General features: G+C 36.1%; 1 protein-coding gene across 38 annotated transcripts in view; it reads left to right on the plus strand.

The window, feature by feature from the left end:
- The window catches only part of LOC127498784 (receptor-type tyrosine-protein phosphatase mu-like), a 297,821-nt gene that overhangs the window by 113,699 nt on the left and 157,458 nt on the right, over positions 1–26,664 (plus strand). For 17 of the 38 annotated variants that reach the window (XM_051868535.1, XM_051868766.1, XM_051868824.1 and 14 more), the window contains exons 12-18: positions 6,443–6,719; positions 10,993–11,029; positions 11,443–11,517; positions 11,701–11,836; positions 14,849–14,878; positions 22,933–23,084; positions 25,529–25,603. The exons of 12 other annotated variants lie outside the window; for them this stretch is intronic. In XM_051868535.1, coding sequence (XP_051724495.1) covers positions 6,443–6,719; positions 10,993–11,029; positions 11,443–11,517; positions 11,701–11,836; positions 14,849–14,878; positions 22,933–23,084; positions 25,529–25,603 — 782 coding nt within the window. The remainder of the gene's footprint in view (positions 1–6,442; positions 6,720–10,992; positions 11,030–11,442; positions 11,518–11,700; positions 11,837–14,848; positions 14,879–22,932; positions 23,085–25,528; positions 25,604–26,664) is intronic. 9 more of the 38 variants (XM_051868857.1, XM_051868550.1, XM_051868556.1 and 6 more) reach the window with 7 other exon arrangements.

A 26,664-nucleotide genomic window follows, 5' to 3' on the forward strand; every position in this document is an offset into this window, starting at 1 on the left:
CTATATAGAACCTTTTTTTGGAATAAAGGGTTCTTTAAAATTGAGTCAAGAACCCTAGAGTTCTATATAGAACCTTTTTTTGGAATAAAGGGTTCTTTAAAATTGAGGCAAGAACCCCAGAGTTCTATATAGAACCTTTTTTTGGAATAAAGCATTCTTTAAAATTGAGCCAAGAACCCTAGAGTTCTATATAGAACCTTTCTGGAATAAAATGTTCTTTAAAATTGAGTAAAATAACCCTAGAGTTCTATATAGAACCTTTCTGGAATAAAATGTTCTTTAAAATTGAGTAAAATAACCCTAGAGTTCTATATAGAACCTTTTTTTGGAATAAAGCGTTCTTTAAAATTGAGTCAAGAACCCTAGAGTTCTATATAGAACCTTTTTTTGGAATAAAGCGTTCTTTAAAATTGAGGCAAGAACCCTAGAGTTCTATATAGAACCTTTCTGGAATAAAATGTTCTTTAAAATTGAGTAAAATAACCCTAGAGTTCTATATAGAACCTTTCTGGAATAAAATGTTCTTTAAAATTGAGTAAAATAACCCTAGAGTTCTATATAGAACCTTTTTTTGGAATAAAGCGTTCTTTAAAATTGAGTCAAGAACCCTAGAGTTCTATATAGAACCTTTTTTTGGAATAAAGCGTTCTTTAAAATTGAGGCAAGAACCCTAGAGTTCTATATAGAACCTTTTTTTGGAATAAAGCATTCTTTAAAATTGAGGCAAGAACCCTAGAGTTCTATATAGAACCTTTCTGGAATAAAATGTTCTTTAAAATTGAGTAAAATAACCCTAGAGTTCTATATAGAACCTTTCTGGAATAAAATGTTCTTTAAAATTGAGTAAAATAACCCTAGAGTTCTATATAGAACCTTTTTTTGGAATAAAGCGTTCTTTAAAATTGAGTCAAGAACCCTAGAGTTCTATATAGAACCTTTTTTTGGAATAAAGCGTTCTTTAAAATTGAGGCAAGAACCCTAGAGTTCTATATAGAACCTTTTTTTGGAATAAAGCATTCTTTAAAATTGAGGCAAGAACCCTAGAGTTCTATATAGAACCTTTTTTTGGAATAAAGCGTTCTTTAAAATTGAGGCAAGAACCCTAGAGTTCTATATAGAACCTTTTTTTGGAATAAAGCGTTCTTTAAAATTGAGTCAAGAACCCTAGAGTTCTATATAGAACCTTTTTTTGGAATAAAGCGTTCTTTAAAATTGAGTCAAGAACCCTAGAGTTCTATATAGAACCTTTTTTTGGAATAAAGCGTTCTTTAAAATTGAGGCAAGAACCCTAGAGTTCTATATAGAACCTTTTTTTGGAATAAAGCGTTCTTTAAAATTGAGGCAAGAACCCTAGAGTTCTATATAGAACCTTTTTTTGGAATAAAGCGTTCTTTAAAATTGAGGCAAGAACCCTAGAGTTCTATATAGAACCTTTTTTTGGAATAAAGCGTTCTTTAAAATTGAGGCAAGAACCCTAGAGTTCTATCTAGAACCTTTTTTTGGAATAAAGGGTTCTTTAAAATTGAGTCAAGAACCCTAGAGTTCTATATAGAACCTTTTTTTGGAATAAAGGGTTCTTTAAAATTGAGTCAAGAACCCTAGAGTTCTATCTAGAACCTTTTTTTGGAATAAAGGGTTCTTTAAAATTGAGTCAAGAACCCTAGAGTTATATATAGAACCTTTTTTTGGAATAAAGGGTTCTTTAAAATTGAGGCAAGAACCCTAGAGTTCTATATAGAACCTTTTTTTGGAATAAAGGGTTCTTTAAAATTGAGGCAAGAACCCTAGAGTTCTATATAGAACCTTTTTTTGGAATAAAGCGTTCTTTAAAATTGAGTCAAGAACCCTAGAGTTCTATATAGAACCTTTATGGAATAAAATGTTCTTTAACATTGAGTAAAAGAACCCTAGAGTTCTATATAGAAACATTATGGAATAAAATGTTCTTTAAAATTGAGTAAAAGAACTCTAGAGTTCTAATATAGAACCTTTTTGGAATAAAGTGTTTTTTAAAATTGAGTAAAAGAACTCTAGAGTTCTGTATAGAACCTCTTTTGGAATAAAGGGTTCTTTAAAATTAAGTCACTATATAGAACTGAAGTCTTTGCATACCATTCGACTTTGTAGATAGAACCTTTTTGTTTTAAACTGCTTTTGTTCAGATTTTGCAGTAAATACCTGTGACTGAAGTGTAGGTTTAGGGTAGCGATGTGTTTAGGTGCTCCAAAATATCTATGAAAGTATAAATATTTATAAAATCATTTCCACTTTCACAAGTGCATGCAAAGAATTAAATGTGTCTTGATCTGATGCATTAGACAAACAACTGAAAGCAATGGAGTACCTGCACGTCACAGAAATGATGCTAAGGGAACCCTGTGTGTTAAAAGTGTGGCGAGTTGTGAGTGAGAACGTGTTGTTTTTTACAGTGTGATATTAATAACTGGAATGTTATTATAAAGTGTTTCCATGTTTCCTCCTCTTCTCTCTTTGCTCAGAAATCCTCATCATCCTGGTTTTCTCATTTTCTTTCCGTCCGCGCTCGTGTCTGGCACTGCCTGGGATAAAGCTGTCAGGTCACTCTGCCGTTAGAGGTTTTAATTAATTAGTTTAAGGCGCTCAGGGAGTTATTGTGCGGAGTCGCTGCAGTCGGCGACAGTTTGCAAGAGTTTTTCGTGGAGACCCGAACAACTCCAGCACTTCCTGTGAGAAAATGGGCTGATGTGATCGATGCGGACAACTCATCAGAGCTACTTAATTACACATTAGCTGCATATTTCTTTTACAGATGGTGTGTAAACAAGCTCATTAAACATCCAGATCTCCTCGAAAGTCTCTTTTTAGGTACCGAAATTATGTGCTGGAGTCATACGGGCCGCCGAACACGGTTTGTTTTGGTGACAGAGTTTAACCCTTCGAATGCATTAAAAACTTTATACACATTTTGCATTCCAAGGTCCAGTTGGATCCTGTGGATCATGAGCTTACAAGAACAAATATCTGCCAATGGAGTCAGAAAAATAATCTTGTTTTCCCTTTGAATTAAGTTTATTTTTCTGACCCCATCGGCAGATATTTGTTTTTGTTTTAAACACAAACTCACTCTCAAATGCGTAATTGCAAACTATAAATGGTCATTTTGACCCCCTGATGACGATTTCTTTTATTTGTAGAGAATAAAATGTTTAATTTCTGATGACTTTCAGGCTCTATTTTGCGTTGCATTTGTTGAAATTGTCTGCTCGCTCTTTGAAGTGCCCTCGCCGTATCAAGGTTACTTTCGCAATGATTTAGTTTCACACTGATGTAATTAACAACAGCGAGTGTCTCTGATCATGTGTGGCGCGTCAGATGAAAGCGTCATAAGAAAGTAGGTGGGTCGGTGGCGATTGGATCCATCGCTGCCGTCGGCGGTCTCCGTTTCGCCCTGCGGCCGTATTCGTGCCGCACACATCTGCGCTGACAGCACTCACATTCACACACATGTCAAGAAAGACCTTCTTTTCTTCTCTCAGAAATAAAGCTGAATTTATGCGGAATAATAAGTGGGATGATGGGCAAACGGATCCTCCGTTTCCACAGTAACAGGAGGAAGAGGGACATTACCGGGTTCAGATGTGGAAATTGGTTCCTGTGCTGCCCGTCTGCAGGTCTCATCCCATTACACACCTGCTTCAGCCACACACACACATATAGATCACATTATAGCACTTCAAGATGCCCTTTGGAGCATGAATATGAAGTTAAAAACAGTTGGTAACATTCTACAATTAAAGCTTTTCTCCATCTTCATCTGTCGTCAGTGTGTAATGTTGCTGTTTGATCATGAAAAAGCTCATTATTATTCTTCTCTATATCAGTGTCAGTGTTTCTGAAACGCCTCCATCTTGAGTTTTCTTCACAATATTCCTCATTTAAATAATTCATACACAGAATAAAGGGGCGGGGCCTGGTTGAGTTAGTTAGTAGTGTGTTGAAACTGGCAGTTATGGTAAGGGGCGGGACATTTCCCAAAATCTCATTATTTCTGTTAGCATGTTAAGTTTTATATTTCCAGAGAATTGGTGCATTTTACACACACACGTCTTTCTCTTTCGTTCATCTGTAATCAAGCTAGACCTCCGGTGAGGCTGTGATTTGCTCTTTGACCTCTGAACTTTGACTTCAGTGTGAGATCAGGTGCTAATTAACTTCCCCTCTCACCTGCGCTGTCTCTCATTGGCTTAAATAATTTATCACATGATATTTCATCTCCAAACTGAAGCGCTGGCAGAGATCACCTTTACCCAGCATGCCGTAGGATGGCAACGTATTATCATGCAGCCGAGCAGCTCATTCAATGTCATAGAATTTATTTCCAGACTATTTCACATGTAATTCAGACGTAACTGAAAATGACGCTTCAAACTGAAGGAGAGAGAGAGTGTGTTTTGTTAATGTTGGAGGCATCTAATAAATTAATGACTGTATATTACACTTTATTCTCTCCAAACCCCTCCAAATGTGCAAAATGACTGACAGGCAAAGACTGATTGTGATTGGCTAAAGAACCACAGGCCACTCCCTTTTGTGCGATGGATGGATGGATGGATGGATATTTAGGGATAAATGAATGGATATTAAGGGATAGATAAATGGATGGATGGATATTTAGGTATGAATGGATAAATGGATGAATGGATGGATGGATATTTAGGCATGAATGGATGGATATTTAGGGATGGATGGATGGATGGATATTTAGGCATAAATGGATGGATATTTAGGGATGGATGGATGGATATTTAGGGCTGGATGGATATTTGGAATGAGTGGATGGATGGATGGATGGATGGATATTTAGGGATGGATGGATGGATTTAAGGATGGATTGATATGGATGGATGATTTAAGGATATTTAGGGATAAATGAATGGATATTTAGGGATAGATAAATGGATGGATGAATGGCTATTTAGGAATGGATGGATGGATGAATGGATATTTAGGGATGATTGGATGGATATTTAGGTGGATGGATATAGGAATGGATGAATGGATGGATATTTAGGGATGAATGGATGGATATTTAGGGATGGATAGATGGATGAATGGATATTTAGGGATGGATGGATGAATGGATTTAGGGATGGATGGATATTTAGAGATGGATGGATGGATGGATAGATGGATATTTAGGTGCGGATGGATGAATGGATTTAGGGATGGATGGATATACAGGTGTGAATCGATGGATGGATATTTAGGGATGAATGGATGGATATTTAGGGATGAATGGATATTTAGGGATGAATGAATGGATATTAAGGGATAGATAAATGGATGGATAGATATTTAGGTATGAATGGATGGATGGATGAATGGATGGATGGATATTTAGACATGAATGGATGGATATTTAGGGATGGATGGATGGATATTTAGGGATGGATGGATATATATTTAGGCATGAATGGATGTATATTTAGGGATGGATGGATGGATATTTCAGCGGATTGTTTTTCGTATGTGTAATGAATCCACAGGAAAGGGCAGGCAGTGTGCAGGTTTGTAATTTCATTAACTACAGTATATTTATAAATGCAGCTTTTTATATTCACAGATAACCTTTTGCTCGCAAACCCAGACTTTATTACAGATTAGCAAACCCAAAGGTCAGATTAGCATCAGTCAACATTCATTGCGCTAGCAGCTAGCCGCTCTCTCTCTGTCCCTCTGTAAATACCAGCGGCTTTAGTTTAGTTTAGTTTAGTTCAGTTGTGCGTTGAGTAAAGTGCATGTGAAGTGTATGAAACACAAGCCCTGTTTTTTGTCATGGTCACTTACCATCGACGCAGCGCTTTACCGTAGTCTCGCGGCGCTCCGGGGCTTCGCCGGCCCTTCCCGAAAAACTGACACAGAGAATTTATGAAGGGAGCGTGAGTGGATGTTTGCCCTTTAAGTCCATAAATGATTAAACAGCAAACATGGGCGTCTTTGTGTTGTGGCAGTGCTAATTTATGGAGCCGCGCCGGGGTTCTTGTTCCTCCGGTGTGGGTGAATATTGGATCTGGAGAAGAAACCTCTTATAATGTCTGAGAGCCACAGACGGCCGAGATGAAAGGAACGTCACCGTGAGAGATGGAGGATCCTGATGAATATGGTTATAGATCTTGGCAGCAATGCCAGGGATTTGTCAATAACTTTTAACAGAAGCATGTTATATCACACTGCAAAGAATGATGTTCTTCCTCAGTGTTTCTGTCTTGTTTTCCAGCACAAATATCTAAATATTCTTAAATCAAGATACATTTACTGGAGAAGAGAAATGACTAAGATATTAAGTCTGGTTTTCTGAAAAATTAATGTTTTTGAAATGTCTTTTTTGCTCATTTATTATGATTAATAGTATCAATTTCATTGTGGGTTTAATACAGCATGTTTCTCTCTCTCTCTCTCTCAGTGTGTATCAGGTGGTTGTTGAGGAGGAACGGCCTCGAAGGGCTCGTGGCGGTGAAGCTGAAATCCTCCGCTGTTATCCGGTGCCGGTTCACTACCAGAACGCCAGCAGTCTGAACTCACAGTACTACTACGGCGCTGAGTTCCCGTCCGCAGGCGTCCCCTCGCCACAGCCCTTCACCATCGGAGACAACCGGACGTACAGCGGCTACTGGAACGCTCCGCTGCTCCCGCACAAGAGCTACAGCATCTACTATCAGGCCGTCAGCACGGCCAACGGGGTGCGTTCACTAGTCCTCTATAGTCAGCTTTATATAGCACTTTATACAATACAGATTGTTTCAAAGCAGCTTTACACGGTTCGTAGAAGGTGCTTGAAGTGCTTGAATATGACCATTTAAAATTTAAGTTCTGGAAATCCTTGAAAAGTGCTTGAATTATTGAAAGACAATGTATATGAAATCAGTGTTTATTTTTTCAATAAAACAAATCTTTTCACGCAAAATTAAAGCTGCAGTGCATCATAGATACAAAGCCATTTCACATGGCTATGATGCTCATATATTTCCAAGTATATGATACAGCTTTCATTCTTCTGGTTAATCACATTTTCATGTAAAAAAATCAGCTTGAATGAGGAAAGCGATATCTTTATCATAGTATGGTTAAGGGGATTTCCCATGACTGACAGCGTCAGATTCAGCTTCACCCCAAGCCGCTTTGCTTGTCAGTTGCTCCTTATTAATAATTTCCTTGTTTACAACCTTGCTTCTTTCCAAAATGAATCAGAGTTTTTTTTTATGAATTGTATACTAACTCACTCTTAAAGTGAGTCCCTTGCTGCCACCTACTGGTTTAACCATGTAACCTGCACTATAGTCATTGATAAATCCCTAACATTAAAATATTAGTTCACTTCAGAATTAAAATTTCCTGATAATTTACTCACCCCCATGTCATCCAAAATGTTCATGTCTTTCTTTCTTCAGTGGAAAAGAAATGAAGGTTTTTGAGGAAAACATTCCAGGATTTTTCTCCATATAGTGGACTTCACTGGGGTTCAACGGGTTGAAGGTCCAAATGTCAGTTTCAGTGCAGCTTCAAAGAGCTCTACATGATCCCAGACGAGGAATAAGAGTCTTATCTAGAGAAACCAATGAACATTTTCTAAAAAAAAATAAACATTTATATACTTTTTAACCACAAATGCTCGTCTTGCACTGCTCTGTGATGCTCCACGCATTACGTAATCATGTTGGAAAGGTCACGCGTGATGTAGGTGGAAGTACCGCGGTAGGGCAAAAAACACCATCTCATTTTCTCCTCCAACTTCAAAATCATCTGACATCGTTGTTTTACCCTTTTTTGTAAAGGATGTTTGGCTTAGTCTTTGCATGTTCGCTTTGTAAACACTGGATCGGTACTTCCGCCTACGTCACGCGTGACCTTTCCAACGTGATTACGTAATGCGTGGAGCATCACAGAGCAGTGCAAGACGAGCATTTGTGCTTAAAAATTATATAATTTTTTTTTTTTTTTTTTAGAAAATGTCCGATGGTTTCTCTAGATAAGACTCTTATTCCTCGTCTGGGATCATGTAGAGCTCTTTGAAGCTGCACTGAAACTGACATTTGGACCTTCAACCCGTTGAACCCCAGTGAAGTCCACTATATGGAGAAAAATCCTGGAATGTTTTCCTCTAAAACCTTCATTTCTTTTCGACTGAAGAAAGAAAGACATGAACATCTTGGATGACATGGGGGTGAGGAAATTATCAGGACATTTTCATTCTGAAGTGAACTAATCCTTTGACATGCAGAACGTTTCTCAATACCAAGTATACCAACGTTATAATATAAAATATTATTTATAAACTTTGTATTTAATATTTATTATTAAATATGTTAGTTGTATTTTGGATCTCTTACATCTGTAAAAAAAATCTTTAAAAAATAAACAATATTTTTAGTGCAAACTAAATATAATTAATTTGTAATTAGTTACAATGAAATGCTTTACATTTTACAAATAAAAAACATCTTTTTAAAGGAATCGAATAAAAAGTTTATGCCCTATTTCTATTTGCTCTTCTATGCACTGAAAATTCTAGGGCTTTATTAATGTTCCTATACTTTAGATTGCCACAGTCAATTGCGTACATATTTTCTTTATCTATTTACCTATTTCTGGAATTTGAAAGATAATAAAAATCTTGTTTGATCTCTGATTGTAGTCCTTGAAAACATAGAAAAAGTAGTGCTCGAAAAGACCTTGAAAGTCCTGGAATTTCAATTTACAGTATCTGTACGAAGTAATAAACAGGAAAATAATGATCAGTGATGTAAACAGAATTTAGTTTCTGCTGTAATTGGGTGTCGGTACAGTCAAATCAACAGTATTGATGCATATTAAGTTTTCTTCCTCAGTATTTGTGTCTTGCTTTCCAGTACAAATATCTAAACATTCTGAGAAAAGAAAACCCTTTTTTTGCAGTGTTGCATTTACTAAGAAAGTCACCGGACAGCTGGCTTCATTTATTGATGTGCCAAAGCCAATTTTAACTTGCATTTGGCTCTTGTTGAGTGTTAATTTCGGACCCTGTGGGAGAAACAGAAGAGTGTGAGGAATTCAGAGTCATGACAGCGACAAACGCTTGAAGCCCCTCGATTAACAGACACACATTCACACGCGTCGAGTAGCTCTCCTCTGAAACCACAGCGGCCGGAGTCGATGAGGAAGGTAATTGTGGGTAAGAAAGAGAATGGTGAAGAGGATCCCTCCGGACACCTCGACCTCGACCAGCATCCTCAAACACATGCGTAAGAGGCCGTCAGGGAACGGCATTGCCTGTAATCGTGCAGAAAAACACTTTGAGTGTCAGAGCGACACTTTTGAGTGTCATACATGACGGGAGACGCCCACCGCTCGCATTAACTCACTTTGACTTAATGCGTCTTGCTCTTTCTCACCTCTCGCGGTGCTTTTAAAGAAAACGTGCTGTTTAGATTGACAGTCGTGTTGCTCTAAAAGGCCGTGGAAGAGCTGCCGGCCGTAATTGATGTCCTAATTGACTGAGGATCTGTGTTTTAGCCTCCCTGATGGATTCAGACGGGCACTTACTGAGACGGCCCTCTATTCAAGACCTGTAATTCATTAAATCAGGCCTCGCGCTCTTAATGTCCTGCCTTTCAGATGCTAAATGCACATTTCTAGTTGCTTTTCTTTGTAATAGCCATACGAGTGTTTGTTTACATTGTCGTGAGGCTCGTTCGTCAGGTCACAGGTCTTCATATGTGTTCAGGTGTAGGTGGAAGTGTGGGTCTTTAGAAAAACACGTTTTCAAGGCTTTGACTGTTGTGCTGATACAGTCATGCTGGGAAATATTAAAGTTGCTACACTGCAAAAACAAAACTCTGTTCTTCCTCAGTGTTTCTGTCTTGTTTTCCAGCGCACATATCTAAACATTCTTAAATCAAGATACATTTACTGGAGAAGCAAAATGAGTTGTTTAATGAAAAATGTATCAAAAACACAAAGGTGTTTTGAAGGCGTTTAGGAAAGCCTAAAGGATGTAGTTTGAAAGCTCCAGCAGGTGTTAGTCTTTTGAAATGCTGTTTATGTGCAATAACAGTATGTTGGCTTTGACAGGCATACTAAAAACACCAACAGTAATAAAGCAGAAGAAGGTGTTTGTGTAGCTCAGGACATTAGTTTGATTACAAGCAATAAAGTGAGTCGTGTTCCAGGTGCTCGGCTTCTGAACGCTCACATACAGCATTCGTCTGAAATGCAGTTTTAATGCTGCAGCTGCTCAGCAGGCATAGAAAATACATCAGCACAAACATCAGTAGAGTCATGCAGCAGCAGACGGTGTTTCTGCTGACAGAAGTACACTGTTAGTTACTGCTGTAGAAACGATCCGACTGCAGCTTCATCAGAGAACGTCACGCATGACACACGCTTATATTGTTCTACGTGATGTTTACTGTAGGACTGTCAGTAGATTCATATCATTTATTCATTATAATTAATAATTATATTATATAATAATTATAATAATTTTAATATAATTATTATTATTATTTAACAATGATAATAATACTATTAAAATTATTATAATTTTTAATAAATGAAGGACATAATAAATGATTATTATTATTAGTGCTGTCAAATCGATAAATTGCGATTAACCGCATCTAACATAAGTTTGTAAATATATATGTGTGTCTATATATATATACACACATACATACACACATATTTATTATATTTACAAACTTTTATGTTAGATGCGATTAATCTCGATTAATCGATTTGACAGCACTAAATCTATTAAAATATTATTTTTAGTAGCAGTAGTAATAATATTAATAATTTAAAATAAAAACAACTTTAGAATAAATTATAAAAAATATTATTCTTATTATTAATAAAAGTAATAATGATGATAATAATATTATAAACATGATTTGTATCTTCAGAAATTTTAATAAATATTTATTTGTTCAATTGAGTCATTCAAATGTTTGATATTTGTGTATCTATTTTTTCCAGGAGACGAAAATCGACTGTGTTCGTGTCGCTACCAAAGGTAGATATTCTGATTTATGCAAACAGCAATTACTTTTACAAATAACATTTTGCATGTAATCAGCATTGTGTTGAAGTCTGATTGAGAGCAGATCACGTGCTGCTCTTGTCCAGTCGATGTTATTAACCTTGTAAATATGCAAATAAGAACATTAACCCAGAGTTAATTACTAACCCAGGTTAAAGTAAGAGCAAAGTGAAGCGCGAGACAAGATAACCTATGATGAGTCTCGCTGGTTTTACTGCATGGTTCTGGGTTCAGGTTTTTAGCTTGATGAGTAACTGCTCATTATCTCTTGTTTGTTTCTCTTCTGTCTTTCACACACACTCACACTCACACACACACACACACACACACACACACACTGATTCCCTCTCTGTCTTTCTGCATGCGTGTGGATCTTGTTCTTGCAGCTGCTATCTTGGTGACGCAGCTCACCACCCCTTACGTTCGCATCGCTCCGGCCGCTGGAGACAAACAACTAACAGGTCAGACACTTACTTGTGCATGTGAGTGTGTGTGTGTGTGTGTGTGTGTGTGTGTGAGAGAGAGAGAGAGAGAGAGAGTATAATAATAGACCTCAAAATTGACCAGTGCATGAAAGAACAGTATTTTCCCTGTAGCCTCTCACCTTAAACTATCTTCTGCATGACCTTTAACCTTGATCTCAGGTGCAGCGACACACAAACCCAACGCGGTGGAGCCGGAGAAACAGACTGACCACACGGTGAAGATCGCCGGAGTCATCGCAGGAATACTGCTCTTTGTCATCATCTTCCTTGGCATCGTGTTGCTCATGAAGAAACGGTAAGCACCTCAAACACACACAGCACTGAAGATGATCTGTTGCACTGATTTTACTGCAGTTAAGGGTGACGATACATTTAAGAAAGTGCCGCTGTTAACCAAAGTTTGGACACATGTGATTATTTTGATCTGAAGACCTCTGTAGACCAGAACTCAACCAGACCTCTCTAGACCAGAACTCAACCATACTTCTGTAGACCAGAACTCAACCAGACCTCTCTAGACCAGAACTCAACCATACTTCTGTAGACCAGAACTCAACCAGACCTCTCTAGACCAGAACTCAACCATAAATCTGTAGACCAGAACTCAACCAGACCTCTCTAGACCAGGACTCAACCATACTTCTGTAGACCAGAACTCAACCAGACCTCTCTAGACCAGAACTCAACCAGACCTCTCTAGACCAGAACTCAACCATAGTTCTGTAGACCAGAACTCAACCAGACCTCTCTAGACCAGAACTCAACCATACTTCTGTAGACCAGAACTCAACCAGACCTCTCTAGACCAGAACTCAACCATAAATCTGTAGACCAGAACTCAACCAGACCTCTCTAGACCAGGACTCAACCATACTTCTGTAGACCAGAACTCAACCAGACCTCTCTAGACCAGAACTCAACCAGACCTCTCTAGACCAGAACTCAACCAGACCTCTCTAGACCAGAACTCAACCATAGTTCTGTAGACCAGAACTCAACCATACTTCTGTAGACCAGAACTCAACCAGACCTCTCTAGACCAGAACTCAACCATACTTCTGTAGACCGGAACTCAACCAGACCTCTCTAGACCAGAACTCAACCATAAATCTGTAGACCAGAACTCAGACCTCTGTAGAGCAAAACTTAAATTGCATTCAAGCTTTACATTTTTTTCAATGCATGCACACTCAAAACAATAAGAAACCTAATAAAGTATGAACTACTTTTATTCAAGTTTTATTAGCATTACTGAATCAACATGCATTCTGGGAATTGAACCAGAAGAAACTAAAAGAAGTTCAGAGTTGTATAACAATTATTCTAACCTGGTCATTAATATTGATGAGGAATGAGTAGGTGTGTCCAAACTTTTCGTCTCATCTGCAGTCAGATCGGAACTTCGTCATTGTGTTATTGTGGAAAACCGCAGATCTCCAGGTTGTCTAGAGTTCAACTGCAGCTTTTAATAATAGATTTTCCTTACGATTTCCACCTGACCTTTAATCCGGCTCCATCTTCAATGTCTATGTGACACTGAATTATTAATCTAATTATGTTGATAAACCCCATTAAAATGCAGTGTAATGGCCTGATAAAGAGCCGTTCTCGCAGTGACCCTCCTCCATCAAAAAAATCATTCAAATCTCAGTAGATCAGGGATTCTGTGACACGAGACACGTGAGCACTTACTATCTGTTTGCTCCAGACTTACACTGCTATATATAATATGTTTTATATATATATAAACAGGCAGTTCAGAGGTCTCCAGATCACATGACCTGAGCTGGTGCGTTTTTCAGTAAACAAGACTTAATATCTTCAGTCTTCAGGAAGAACAGAGTTTTTTTGCAGTAAATCCCAGACGGACTCAGTGACGGTGATCAGATCTTTTAGGTTATTGCAGGATTTGCAAAATGTAACATTTCCTACTGGCACACCAATTAAAAGATGGAAATAATCATGTTGTTGTTGATGTGAAGCATCTGATTGCTCAGTACTGCATGTATAAATGTAAATAAGGCAGTCTAAAGCAGTGCTTCTTAACTTTGTGTTATTTAAATTAACATAGTCTTAATTAAAATGCTACAAAACATGATTTTTTTTTTAGTTTATTTGTTGTTATTACAACTGTCTTGGATTCAAGGTTGAGAACCGCTGGTCTAAAGTCATTTGCATGGAGAGATGACTTTATTTCATACACACGTGTTCAATAATCCCAAACACCGGATTCACCAAATTTCCCTCCCGCCGGCTCCTGAGCGTTGATCACTCCATAGACATTTTAATTGAATCTCCTTCAATATACCTTAATCAAATGAATGAGCGTGATTGAATCCCTTGCATCTATTTGGTTTAATTTGCTGAATTAGATTAGAAAGGAAAGCATGAGGAGACGTGCTAATTCCCGGTTTAAAGCCGAGCGCACGGTTCAGCTGATGTTCGGACGCTGCGGCATCTGGTCATTTACAGCTCACATGTTTGCATATTCATCTAATTATATCCTGAAAAATGCAGCGAGGTGAATTAATGTTGGTTTTATTGCTAATTTACAGTGTGTTCTGATGTGTGTGTGCTTTCACACTTATTTCCCTTATTAATGCACATATGAATGTTCACAGAGAGATTGGAGAGGCGGAGCAGATCAAAAGTTTGGAATAATTATGATTTTTTTTTTTAATGCTGTTGAAAGAAGTCTCTTCTGCTCACCAAGGCTGATCAAAAATACAGTACAAATGTGAAATATTATTATAATGTAAAACAGCTGTTTTCTATGTGAATATATAGTAAAATGTAATTTATTCCTGTGATCAAAGCTGAATCATTACTCCAGTCTTCAGTGTCACATGATCCTTCAGAAATCATCACATGGAAAGCAGCCATTTTAAATTATAATAATATTTCACATTTTTTACACCATTTTTGATCAAATAAATGCAGCCTTGGGGAGCAAAAGAGACTTTTTTCAAACTTTTGACTGGTAGTGTGCATGTTTTGGATATGATATAGCTGTTAATCCATCCAGACAAAAACAAAAACACATATATATGGTCAGTCGTAGTCCGGAGATGTTCTGAGGAGGACGCGTGTGTTCAGCCGGACGTTCAGCGTGAAGGTTTGTGTTATAAAGAGCGCAGTGGCTGCAGTGCATGCAAGGAATCGCTCGCTCTCTCTCTCACGTATGCCACCATGTCTGCTTGTGTTCATTTTATATATCGTTTTCAAACATTAATATTTTTTACTTTTTCTTTCCTTCCATCTTCATCCCCCTCCACTGCTTAAACCCCTCCACCACCCCACTGGGCAGGAGAACCTATCAGTCCTACACTTACTACCTGTAAGTAAAACACCTTTGTACACTGTTAGTGTCATGCTGTGTTCGCTCTGTCCGCTTCACCCTGCATGACTGACCCGTGCGCTCGCGTCACTTTACGATCGAGAATCAACACTCGGCCTGAGCGATGCATTGCAATTTTAAATTGTTTGTGATTATTATGATCTTGTAAAAAAGACAGAATGAGATCAATATTGCTAATGCCGTCTTGAAGTTTTTAATGTGATTTTTTTTTGCTGTGAAATGCCTGTCTGTGAATGCTGTACCTCCTCAAATCAGAACCGTGATGTGGGATTTATTATTATTATTATTATTATTATTATTATTATTATTATTACAGATGTGATTGATAAAACAGAGTAGATAACTGGAAAAACGACTTTCCCAAGGAAAAAAACTCCTTGTCTTGCCCAGCACAGGGATGGGAAAACATACTTTTCCCAAACCTGGAATTACCCTTCATCTCATAAATCATCATCATCATCGTCTCTCCATAAGCATTAATCCCAGTCGCTACATGCTTCTGTCGTTTGGCTTGAGTTTTCCTGCATGGTTGGTGTTTGTTGCATGCAAATGAAATCCATCATCCTAATGTTTTCAGTTTTCCTAACACGTGTTTAATGGACGCTTGCTCTCTGCTGTTTGTTTGTTTGTTTGTTTATCATGCTGAGCTTTTGCATATATTTAGAGGTGGGAACTGAACAAAATCTGGAACCAACTAAAAATACTCTTACTGTGTTTCCCGTTTAATTTGATCTGCTATGAAAATAAATAGTTACAAATTGAATGCAGCTGTGTACAGCAAACAGATTCATATATATATATATATATATATATATATATTATGCATTATAAAACTATTTTCAATGCATTAATTATGCCTTGTAAATCACCTTATATTGATCTCATGAATAATTGTAGTTGTAATACAATACGCCACTCAGTTTTTAAAGTGTGGTGTTGTTTAACATTTTTTGGTCCTTCAAAACAATTTTGTAGTAAAAGTCACACAGAACGGAGCGAAATGTTATTTCATATTAAGTAGATGAGTAAACTGCGTTTAATAAATGCGACTGAAAACATGTCGTTGATATTATAAATAAATAAATAAATACAATAGAATCAAGATATTAATGCCACGATTTTAATATTCATAAATAAGGATTCCTACACATTTGTACTTCTGGAAAGATGTCAATATGCCAATATTGTCTATGGAAACGTAAGTAAATGTGCGTGTTGTAGAAACACACTTTATGTAAAATATTTGTTGATCCAGTGTAGACAGCGTCTGTCATTATAATGACTTCTATTCGCTTTTGACGCGACGGCAAATGTCAGCCGTTAAGTGACTGAACGCTAGTAGGCGGAGCCGATGGTGTGATGATGTATAACTATTGGTCGATGCTCTGGAGGCAGGCATATGCAAATGTATTTGCATGTGTGACGTCACAGATCCCGCAATATCAAAACGAGCTGTTTTTGGAGCTTGATTAAATAAATGCTTTGTTTATAATGAGGACATTTTAATATCTGAATCTTGTATGATGTTTTAATGGTACACTCTAAAAAATGCTGGGTTAAAAACAACCCAAGTTGGGTTGAAAATGGACAACCCCAGCGATTGGGTTGTTTTGAGCCAGCGGTCAATAAAATCATATAAAATCATGTGAAAACTATAAAATATATACAAAAAATATAAATGCGAAATATTGCAAACGCAATTGATCTTTATACAAGTTGAACTTATCTTTGATGGAATCACGTCCTCATGTTCTGATATCAGAGATCTCTACAACCTGTCAAGGAAAAACTGTGGAAACCCAATTCAGATTCTCCCTCCAGTGTACCAGAGTATGTCGATTTACGCATTACAAGTAACTTACGTAATCAGATTACTTTTTGATCTAATGAGTAAAGTAACGCATTACAAGTAACTTGCGTTACGTAATCAGATTACTTTTTGATCTAATGAGTAAAGTAACGCATTACAAGTAACTTGCGTTACGTAATCAGATTACTTTTTGATCTAATGAGTAAAGTAACGCATTACAAGTAACTTGCGTTATGTAATCAGATTACTTTTTGATGCTACGAGTAAAGTAACGCATTACAAGTAACTTGCGTTACGTAATCAGATTACTTTTTGATCTAATGAGTAAAGTAACGCATTACAAGTAACTTGCGTTATGTAATCAGATTACTTTTTGATGCTACGAGTAAAGTAACACATTACAAGTAACTTGCGTTACGTAATCAGATTACTTTTTGATGTTACGAGTAAAGTAACGCATTACAAGTAACTTGCGTTACGTAATCAGATTACCTTTTGATGCTACGAGTAAAGTAACGCATTACAAGTAACTTGCGTTACGTAATCAGATTACTTTTTGATGTTACAAGTAAAGTAACACATTACAAGTAACTTGCGTTACGTAATCAGATTACTTTTTGATCTAATGAGTAAAGTAACGCATTACAAGTAACTTGCGTTATGTAATCAGATTTCTTTTTGATGCCACAAGTAACGCATTACAAGTCACTTGCGTTACGTAATCAGATTACTTTTTGATGTTACAAGTAAAGTAACGCATTACAAGTAACTTGTGTTACGTAATCAGATTACTTTTTGATGTTACAAGTAAAGTAACACATTACAAGTAACTTGCGTTACGTAATCAGATTACTTTTTGATCTAATGAGTAAAGTAACGCATTACAATTAACTTGCGTTATGTAATCAGATTACTTTTTGATGCCACAAGTAACGCATTACAAGTAACTTGCGTTACGTAATCAGATTACTTTTTGATCTAATGAGTAAAGTAACGCATTACAAGTAACTTGCGTTATGTAATCAGATTACTTTTTGATGCTATGAGTAAAGTAACACATTACAAGTAACTTGCGTTATGTAATCAGATTACTTTTTGATGTTACAAGTAAAGTAACGCATTACAAGTAACTTGTGTTATGTAATCAGATTACTTTTTGATGTTACGAGTAAAGTAACACATTACAAGTAACTTGCGTTATGTAATCAGATTACTTTTTGATGCTATGAGTAAAGTAACACATTACAAGTAACTTGCGTTACGTAATCAGATTACTTTTTGATGCTATGAGTAAAGTAACACATTACAAGTAACTTGCGTTATGTAATCAGATTACTTTTTGATGTTACGAGTAAAGTAACGCATTACAAGTAACTTGTGTTACGTAATCAGATTACTTTTTGATGTTACGAGTAAAGTAACGCATTACAAGTAACTTGCGTTACGTAATCAGATTACTTTTTTAACTAATGAGTAAAGTAACGCATTACAAGTAACTTGCGTTATGTAATCAGATTACTTTTTGATGTTACGAGTAAAGTAACACATTACAAGTAACATGCATTACGTAATCAGCATATTTTTTTGTTACAAGTAAAGTAATGCACTAAGATTAATAAATGCTGTAAAAGTATTGTTCATTGTTAGTTCATGTTATCTAATGTAATTAACTAAAATGAAACCTTATTGTGAAGTGTTACCAAATCAGTTGTTGCTGGGATTGGGGCTCGTACTGGTGAATGGAATAAGAATGAAGTGGAACTGGAATCAGAAACAAATCGATTGCTCATCTCCATCTCTGTTTTTTTTTTTTTTTTTTTTGAAATAGCACACACGCGCGTGCGCACGGCCAAGTTTTTTCCAGTCTCAGATGTGTTTTCAGCTGCAGTATTGATTTAACATGGCAGTGAGAGTGTCAATCATGACTGTGCTGTTGTCAGTCATCAGGATCTTCAGAGTTCGTTCTCCTCTCAGGACCGGCACTCAGACTGACACCAGCGTCCTCCTGTGCTTCCGTTCGGCCGGACGTGATTGACGTGTGTTCACTGCTGTACAGGCGCAGGATTCGTGCAGGCCGGCTTTATACTGCTCCTGTTTTTGTCATGTCATCAATAAGCCGGACGGGCTGAGGTTGGTGTCACCTCACCTGTCAGCGGCGTCCCCGAGGAGACCATCAACACACTTATAGTGCGACAGGCGGAGAGCCGTAACGACCGTGGCCAAGGTCTTGCAGATATTTCACTCCAGTGCAAGTGTGCAATAAAAGCAGCAACAGAAAGTGGCTCAATAAAGAGAGACAGATAGAACGAGTGAGCGTTCGTCTGATTCATGAACGAATCTTTTCAGTGAACCGCTCTAAATGATTCGTTCTAGCACAGGGATTCTCAAAGCTTTCGACCGACGAACCCCTGAGATTTTAAGTTAATATTTCAATAATTTTACATTTTCATTTATCCAATCAAGTCAAGATTTTTTTTTAACGATTTTATGAAATTTATTTATTTTTATCTTTATTCTATTTGTTACAGTGATGGACCATCAGTATTGCATCTTTTTTAGTAAATGTACACTTTACACACACCCACAGTCACACACACACACACACACACACACACACACACACACACCTAATTGACTGACTCCTGCAGCGGAAACACATCCTTCAAAGTGTGACGGCACACCGGAGACGAAACTAAAGGCATCGTGGTTATTGTGTTCTGGCACATTTCAGTGGTTATTGAAGGCATTTAACGTGTGTGTCCAAAACAAAAGCGTCTTCATTAGAGCCGTTCGGACACAGGGAACAGTGGGGAATTGTGGGTAGCGTGCTGCGCCGCTGGACTGCGATCAGTCGATGATCGAGACCCAACAGAGACTAAAGACACAAAACAATGTTTCGAGTCACTGTGAGTTCGACTAAAATACAATTAAACCAGAGAAATAGAAAACTGAAACATGTCAAAGAAATCGACACTTGAACATCAATCCAGTCAGATTAAAACTGCTAGAGTTAAAGGAATGAAATACTGGTAAGAGTTACCAAGATTAGAAATTTGTGCTCAAGTCGTTACTCAATATCTTTTTCACACTTTCAAAACGCTGAACGATCCCTGTTATCTAGATACCAGATGATGTTTTGCTGCTTAATTTATAAAACATTATCAAATAGTTCCAGAAATGAGGTTCATTGCAAAATAGAATTTGTCTTTATGCTTGTGAGACCTTCAGATGTAGAGCTGAAGTTCATGTGGGAACTGAATTGAAATATGTCTGTTGAATCAGTTGAGTTGAATCAACATTGATCTGAATAATGACACTATCGTCTTCTCTAGAGCTGCTTTATAGCTGAATTGAACTTGCTTTATAATTAATGAACTTTACAGTTATTAAACTGAACTGAATCAACACTGAACTGAACCGAATCAACACTGAACTGAACCAAATCAACACCAAACTGAACTGAATCAACACTGAACTGAACCGAATCAACACTGAACTGAACCAAATCAACACTGAACTGAACTGAATCAACACTGAACAGAAATGAATCAACACTGAACTGAACTGAATCAACACTGAACAGAAATGAATCAACACTGAACTGAACTGAATCAAAACTGAACTGAACCGAGTCAACACTGAACTGAACTGAATTGATCAGAATAAGGACACTATTGTCTTTTTTGAATTTGTGTCATATTTAATTCATTTGCATCATTGATTCATTATTGTTTATTACCGTGAAGCCTCTTTGAATCGATCTGTTCTGTATAAGCGCTGTAGAAGTCGTTCTTTATCCAGTACGGATTGTGAGCTGAACTCTGTCCTAATGGAGTATTGGCGTGTAGTTTTGACTCATAATCTCATATAGCGGTGTAACCCGTGTGTTTTGCTCATCAATCATGTCGTCTGTGGATGTTCATGATCTCAGTTTGGCTTTAATGGAGTTTGTAGTTTGTAGAAACTTCGTGCATCTCCTTACTTTGTGGTTTGGCTCACTTTCCGAGATCTCATTTGAAATTACCTCCAGATCCGCTTTGGGAAACTCGAGGCCTCAGGCGTGGAGCCCCTCCTCCACATGCTAATTTCTCTCCCACAGATTGGCTGGCTAATTTGGCCTCATTTGCATTTCCTCGTGCAGCGGATCAAAAACGGGCCAAGTGAATTAGCATGTTTGGGGTATAGATCAGCTGAAGCAGAACTCAATTACAACTCTTTATTCTCGTGACATCTGCTTTGGCATCGGGAGAAGTTTGGTGTTTGGATCTGCGTGTTCGTTCGTTCGGTCTGTATGTCGGAGAACAGACGTGGGCAGCTGTAATCATGGAGAGCCGGCGCTCCTCAAGGGTCTTGGTAGGGCATTGATTAAAATTAAATTGGGGTTTAATTGGGAGGGTAACACTGCTGTATTAATCAGGTCCTGGTTATTAAAATTAGCCTCTTTTGATTACTTTAATGGCAAACCACCTTGAGTGCTTTCCTCAGAATGACTCTATAGTAATGTGTGCAAAATACATGTTCAACTCTTCCTTACAACCGGAAAGTACAGCTGGACTGTAGAATATGGTTAATAAAGCGCATTGCAATGAAAATACATGAAAATACTATTTTGGTTTTGTATGTTTAATTCAATGTGTTACTTGACATTTCTTTGTAATTATTTGTAAAATTTATAAGCAATTTCTGAGTTAAAATTGGTTGAAAGTAAATCCTGCGGCAGTTTTCTTTCATTGTGTGTTTTGAATAAAATACTTGCACAATTTTAATTAATGTGTAAAACAGAATATAGAATGAAACAATGAACATTTTATACTGTAGTATGTTATGTTATTGTCAAATGACCGTTAATACAGTGAGTTGCTTGAGAAATTCTTAATTTTAATCTAGTTTTTTTAATGCATTTTATTGCACTTTTTTGACTGTAAATTAAAGCTTCAAACATTATAAAACCAATTATAGTTAACTAGAACTGAAACTAAAACCATGAAAATCATTACTTGAAATAAGATAAAATATTAAGGAAAAAAAAAGCATTTTAATAAAAAAATAAAAAGATTATTTTTATTTAAATTATTTTTCATACATATTATAAAATGTTTTATATATTTTTCATATATGTTAAAAAAATATATATTTTGAAAAAATGTATTTAAATTATTTTCATAAACATTAAATGAAATTATAAAAATAAAAATGCCAAACCAGAGTTTTTAGAGTTAACTAGAACTCAAACTAAACCATTACATTTTTAATTACTTGAAATAAAATAAAATAAATGTTGAGATATTTTTAAAAATTGAAATAATAAAAAATTAAAATAAAATATAAAAAACTTGAAACAAAAAATAATAAAATCATTTTACTCAAAAATCAAAATAGACATTATTAAATAAAATGATAAAAATAAATTAAAAATGCCAAACCAGAGTTTTTAGTTAACTAGAACTTAAACTAAAACCATTAAAATTTCAATTACTTTAAATAAAATAAAATAAATGTTAGCTGAAATGAGATAATTAAAAAAACTAAACTGAAATAAAAAAAAATTAAATAAAATAGAAAACTTAAAACAAAAAAATAAAAATTTTAGACATTAATAATTATTTTTGAATAATTATTAAATAAAATAATAAAAATAAAATAAAAAATGACAAACCAGAGTTATTAGTTAACTAGACCTAAAACTAAAACCATAAAAAATGATTACTTGAAATAAAATAAAATGAATGTTAACTGAAATAAAATATTAAAAAAACACCTTAAAATAATAAAAAAAAAAATTAAAAAAAATTTAATTGAACTTAATCTACTAAAATAACTAAAAACTAAACAAACCAAAAATGACAAACCAGAGTTATTAGTTAACTAGAACTAAAACTAAAACCATAAAATAAAAATATTTTTTAAAGAATTTAAGCAAAAAATTAAAAACAAAATTGTTTAGTTAAACTTAATATACTAAAATATCTAAAACTGAAATAAAAATGAGTAAAAACAGACATTTAAAAAAAATGACAAACCTGCAAAAAAAAAAAAAATGCTACACCTTTAACTAAAATTAAAATGAAAGAAGAAATAAAGTTGAGTACATTGCATTGTGAGAAACAGTATCTGTGTGCTCAGATTTTCTCACACATACTGCGTACAGTAACCCGTGTGTGTTTCCTCTCAGAATGCTGTATCACATTACTAATTCTGTTATTTTCATCCTTGTGATTTGCAGAAAACTGGCGAAGAAGCGGAAGGAAACTCTGAACAGCACGCGGCAGGAGATGACGGTGATGGTGAACTCCATGGACAAGAGCTACACCGAGCAGGGGACCAACTGTGACGAGGCTCTTTCCTTCATGGACACACACAACCTCAACGGACGCTGTGAGTGAACACACACACACACACACACACACAAGAGTCTGAACTCTGCAAGTCCCTCCTGTGGCGGGTCGGGTGTCTGGTAGCTCCACAGGCTCCTGCGAGTGATTGTTGTGGTGATGAAGCAGCTGTCTCAGACACTCGTCCTGCACAGACGCTCCTGACGGCTCTGGATTCTGCATGCGTGTCCTCGGGTCGCCGTCTCCGCAGCAGCTTTACAGCCGACACACGTGCTCCGGACAGCTGCGTGACCTCATCGATCCGGATTATCTGAGCAGCTGATCTCGTTCGCCTTTAATCAGCGCTGATTAAAACAATTAACTTTATATCTCTGTCAGTCCACAACACAGTGTGTATAGAGGAGGCAGACGCGTGTTTATACTGTAATGAGACGCCAGAAATTTTTTCTTTCTTTAGTGTTCAGAACAAATATCTGCCAATGGAGTCAGAAAAATCACCTTGTTTTCTCTTTGAATTAACTTTATTTTTCTGACTCCATTGGCAGATATTTGTTCTTGTTTTAAACATAAACTCGCTTCATTTTGAGTAATTTTTTACTAATTTTGCTTCTCCAGTAAATGTATCTTGATTTAAGAATGTTTAGATATTTGTACTGGAAAACAAACACCTGCTGGCTTTGGGAAAATATGGTAGATACAGCAGCACTACGTCAAAGTCATTTATATTTGCCACACTTCCTGCTGCCAGCTGGTGGCGCTATGACTATAACTGAATACTGGCATGTACATGTCTTCAGGACAGGACTCTTATCAAACGTGAAGTTTGGGGCAGATTGGATATTATAGTTACAACAACTTTCCTATTTAAACTTTTATACTTCGCAACCGTTAAAAAGTAAGTTCTATACAGTGTGAATGTGGGTTGTAGGAATTGAATTCAGACGCACTACATGATCCGCCATGTTGTTACTGTCATGTGACCTACGTTGCTTCACTGACATTCATAAATCCTCTCCCATGGCCTCATGGGATAGTAAAGTGTCCATTGAAGAATCTCGCACTTCAGAATCTCGGCGGAAGTAGTAGGTCATCCGGGGAATTTTCACCTACTGTTCAAATTCGGACATACTGCTCTGTTGGTGTACTGTTTTTCGCGTGTTGTAAAGTAAGGAAATATATTAAATTTTGGATACTTTTAGAATGTTTCTAGCATGTTTGGCACTTGCTGGCATATTTTAATATGTTGATATGAGTGCAACACAGTGCAAAACATGTTACTTCCTGTTTCCAGTAGGTGGCGCTATGACTATAACTATCTTCAGGCCATCAAGTGTGGGGCAGATTAGACATTGTATGTTTGAGTTACGACAACTTCCTGTTTCATGGCAAAGCATCGAAATTTGTCAGGCCGCCACGAAAACGCCGTTCAACGAAAACTCAAAAACTACGTGATTTAGCATCGCAGAGGTGTTTATATGAGTCTGATCAAATATGACGTTGATCTGATTAAGGGTACGTTTACATGACAACAATGCACGTTTTTTGCGACAACGTTGTGGAGAGATCCCCGTTCGCACGGATCCACGAAAATTACTAAAACGCTGTATTCTGCTGTCTGGCCAGTAGATGGCGATGTCACTTTGTAAAGAAACACTACACGCCTATAGACTGAACACATAATACACATGCGCATGACGTCACCGGTTTCACAAACTTTAATTTTTGTAGTTTACACAGAGACGATAACGCTATTGTTTTCAAAAACTTGCTCTTTGGAACCCGTTTTCAAATGTTTGTGTTTTCAGGCCTCCAAAACACTGTTGTCGTGTAAATGAACGGCCAAAATGCGTAAATAGTTTTTAGTGGAAAACAGCCCCTGAAACTCCAGGAGGAGTTTGTTAAAGTATGATGCCTGGAACTGGAAAAAATTGCAAAGGAAATTCAAAATGGGATGTTACGTGTGCCTAACGATTTTCGTTGAAAATTTGTAGGTGGCGCTATTGAGCCATTTTGCAGCACTTAATTCTGAAACCCGTATCAGATGTACATTTTTGTCAGTTTTAATGACGCGTGCAAAGATTCATGAGCATGTTTTGGCCCTCAAAAATGCAATTCTTTTAGGAAAAGAATAATGATAATAATATTAATAATAATAATAATAATAAAATGAGCACCATTGGTTTTTGGGCCCTAAATACAGGGTAGGAAATGTTTTGCAATGTGACATGATCATCATGATAATTAAACATTTACATTTTAAATTTACATGAATTTAGTTTTTTTTTTATGTTTTAGAATGTAATAAGTCTCTTTATTCTTTCATTTGAAAACATTACAAAAATGCTTAATTATTCCAAACTTTGTATATGTGTGCGCTGGCAGACTCATTCATCAGTTTATCCTGATGACACTGGTGTTGATCTGCTGGAGCTGCAGGAAGTGAACATGTTTAATGCTGTTTTCCTCTGTTGTTTGTCTCTTGTGAAGCGGGTTCTTCTCCATGTTCTCTCACGGTGAAAACCAACACGCTGAGCACCAGCATCCCAAACACGTATTACCCAGGTAACCTCACACAGCACACGCCGAACCCTCTGTTCTTCTTCATTTACTCCATACAGCACAGCTTCAAATCACAGACTTTAAACCCTGAAACAAACCGATCGACTACAAACTGATGTTCTTTTCTGTCAGTGTCTTGATTTCCAGCACAAATATCTAAACATCAAGATTCATTTACTGGAGAAGCAAAATCACTGAAGATTAGAATTTGTTTTTGCTTTGAATTAAGTTGGATTTTCTGACTCCATTGCTTCTCCAGTAAATGTATCTTGATTAAAGAATGTTTAGATATTTGTGCTGGAAAACACAAATTTTTTTGGGAAAAAAGTACTATATATATATATATATATATTTGATTAAATTGATTAAAAGCAAAAAATGTTTTATTGTTTTCCAGCACAAAAAATGTATTGATAAAAAATAAAAAAACTAATGATGTATTTTAGGTGTGTGTTCTTATTCTTATTCTTATTCATAATAATAAATTAAAATGAAATAAATGTAACTTAACTAAAATGCTAAAGAAAAATTGCCCTTGAACAACTTTTGTTTCTATTATTATTATTATTTTTTTTAATAATAATAATTAAAATATACTGTATTTAACATAATTTAAAAGCTAAAAAAAAATTATTTCTGCTATAATTATGATAATAATAATAATGATATGTTTTTAATCTTTTTTGTAGAAACAAACTGAGAAACAAGTGGAAACAATTTGTTGTGAAACACAAAAGAAATATGATTTGATTTGATTTTATTAGCATTTTAACTTTAATTTATTTTTATTATATTATTATTATTATTATTAATTGTATTGATGATGATGATGATGATGATAATAATAATAATTATAGCAAAAAAACTGAGATATTATTTTATTGTAATTAAAATAAATGTGTTAATTAAAATGCAAAAGATAACAATCATGTTTATTTTTTGCCCCTCAATGACCATTGTTTTTATTATTATTATTATTAAATATGAAAATAAATTTAACTTAATTGAAATTCTAAAAAAATAATAAAATCATATTTCTGTTTTTTTGCCCCTCAACAACTACT

This window comes from Ctenopharyngodon idella, chromosome 2 (assembly GCF_019924925.1).
Source record: "Ctenopharyngodon idella isolate HZGC_01 chromosome 2, HZGC01, whole genome shotgun sequence".
NCBI classification, from domain to species: Eukaryota; Metazoa; Chordata; class Actinopteri; order Cypriniformes; family Xenocyprididae; genus Ctenopharyngodon; species Ctenopharyngodon idella.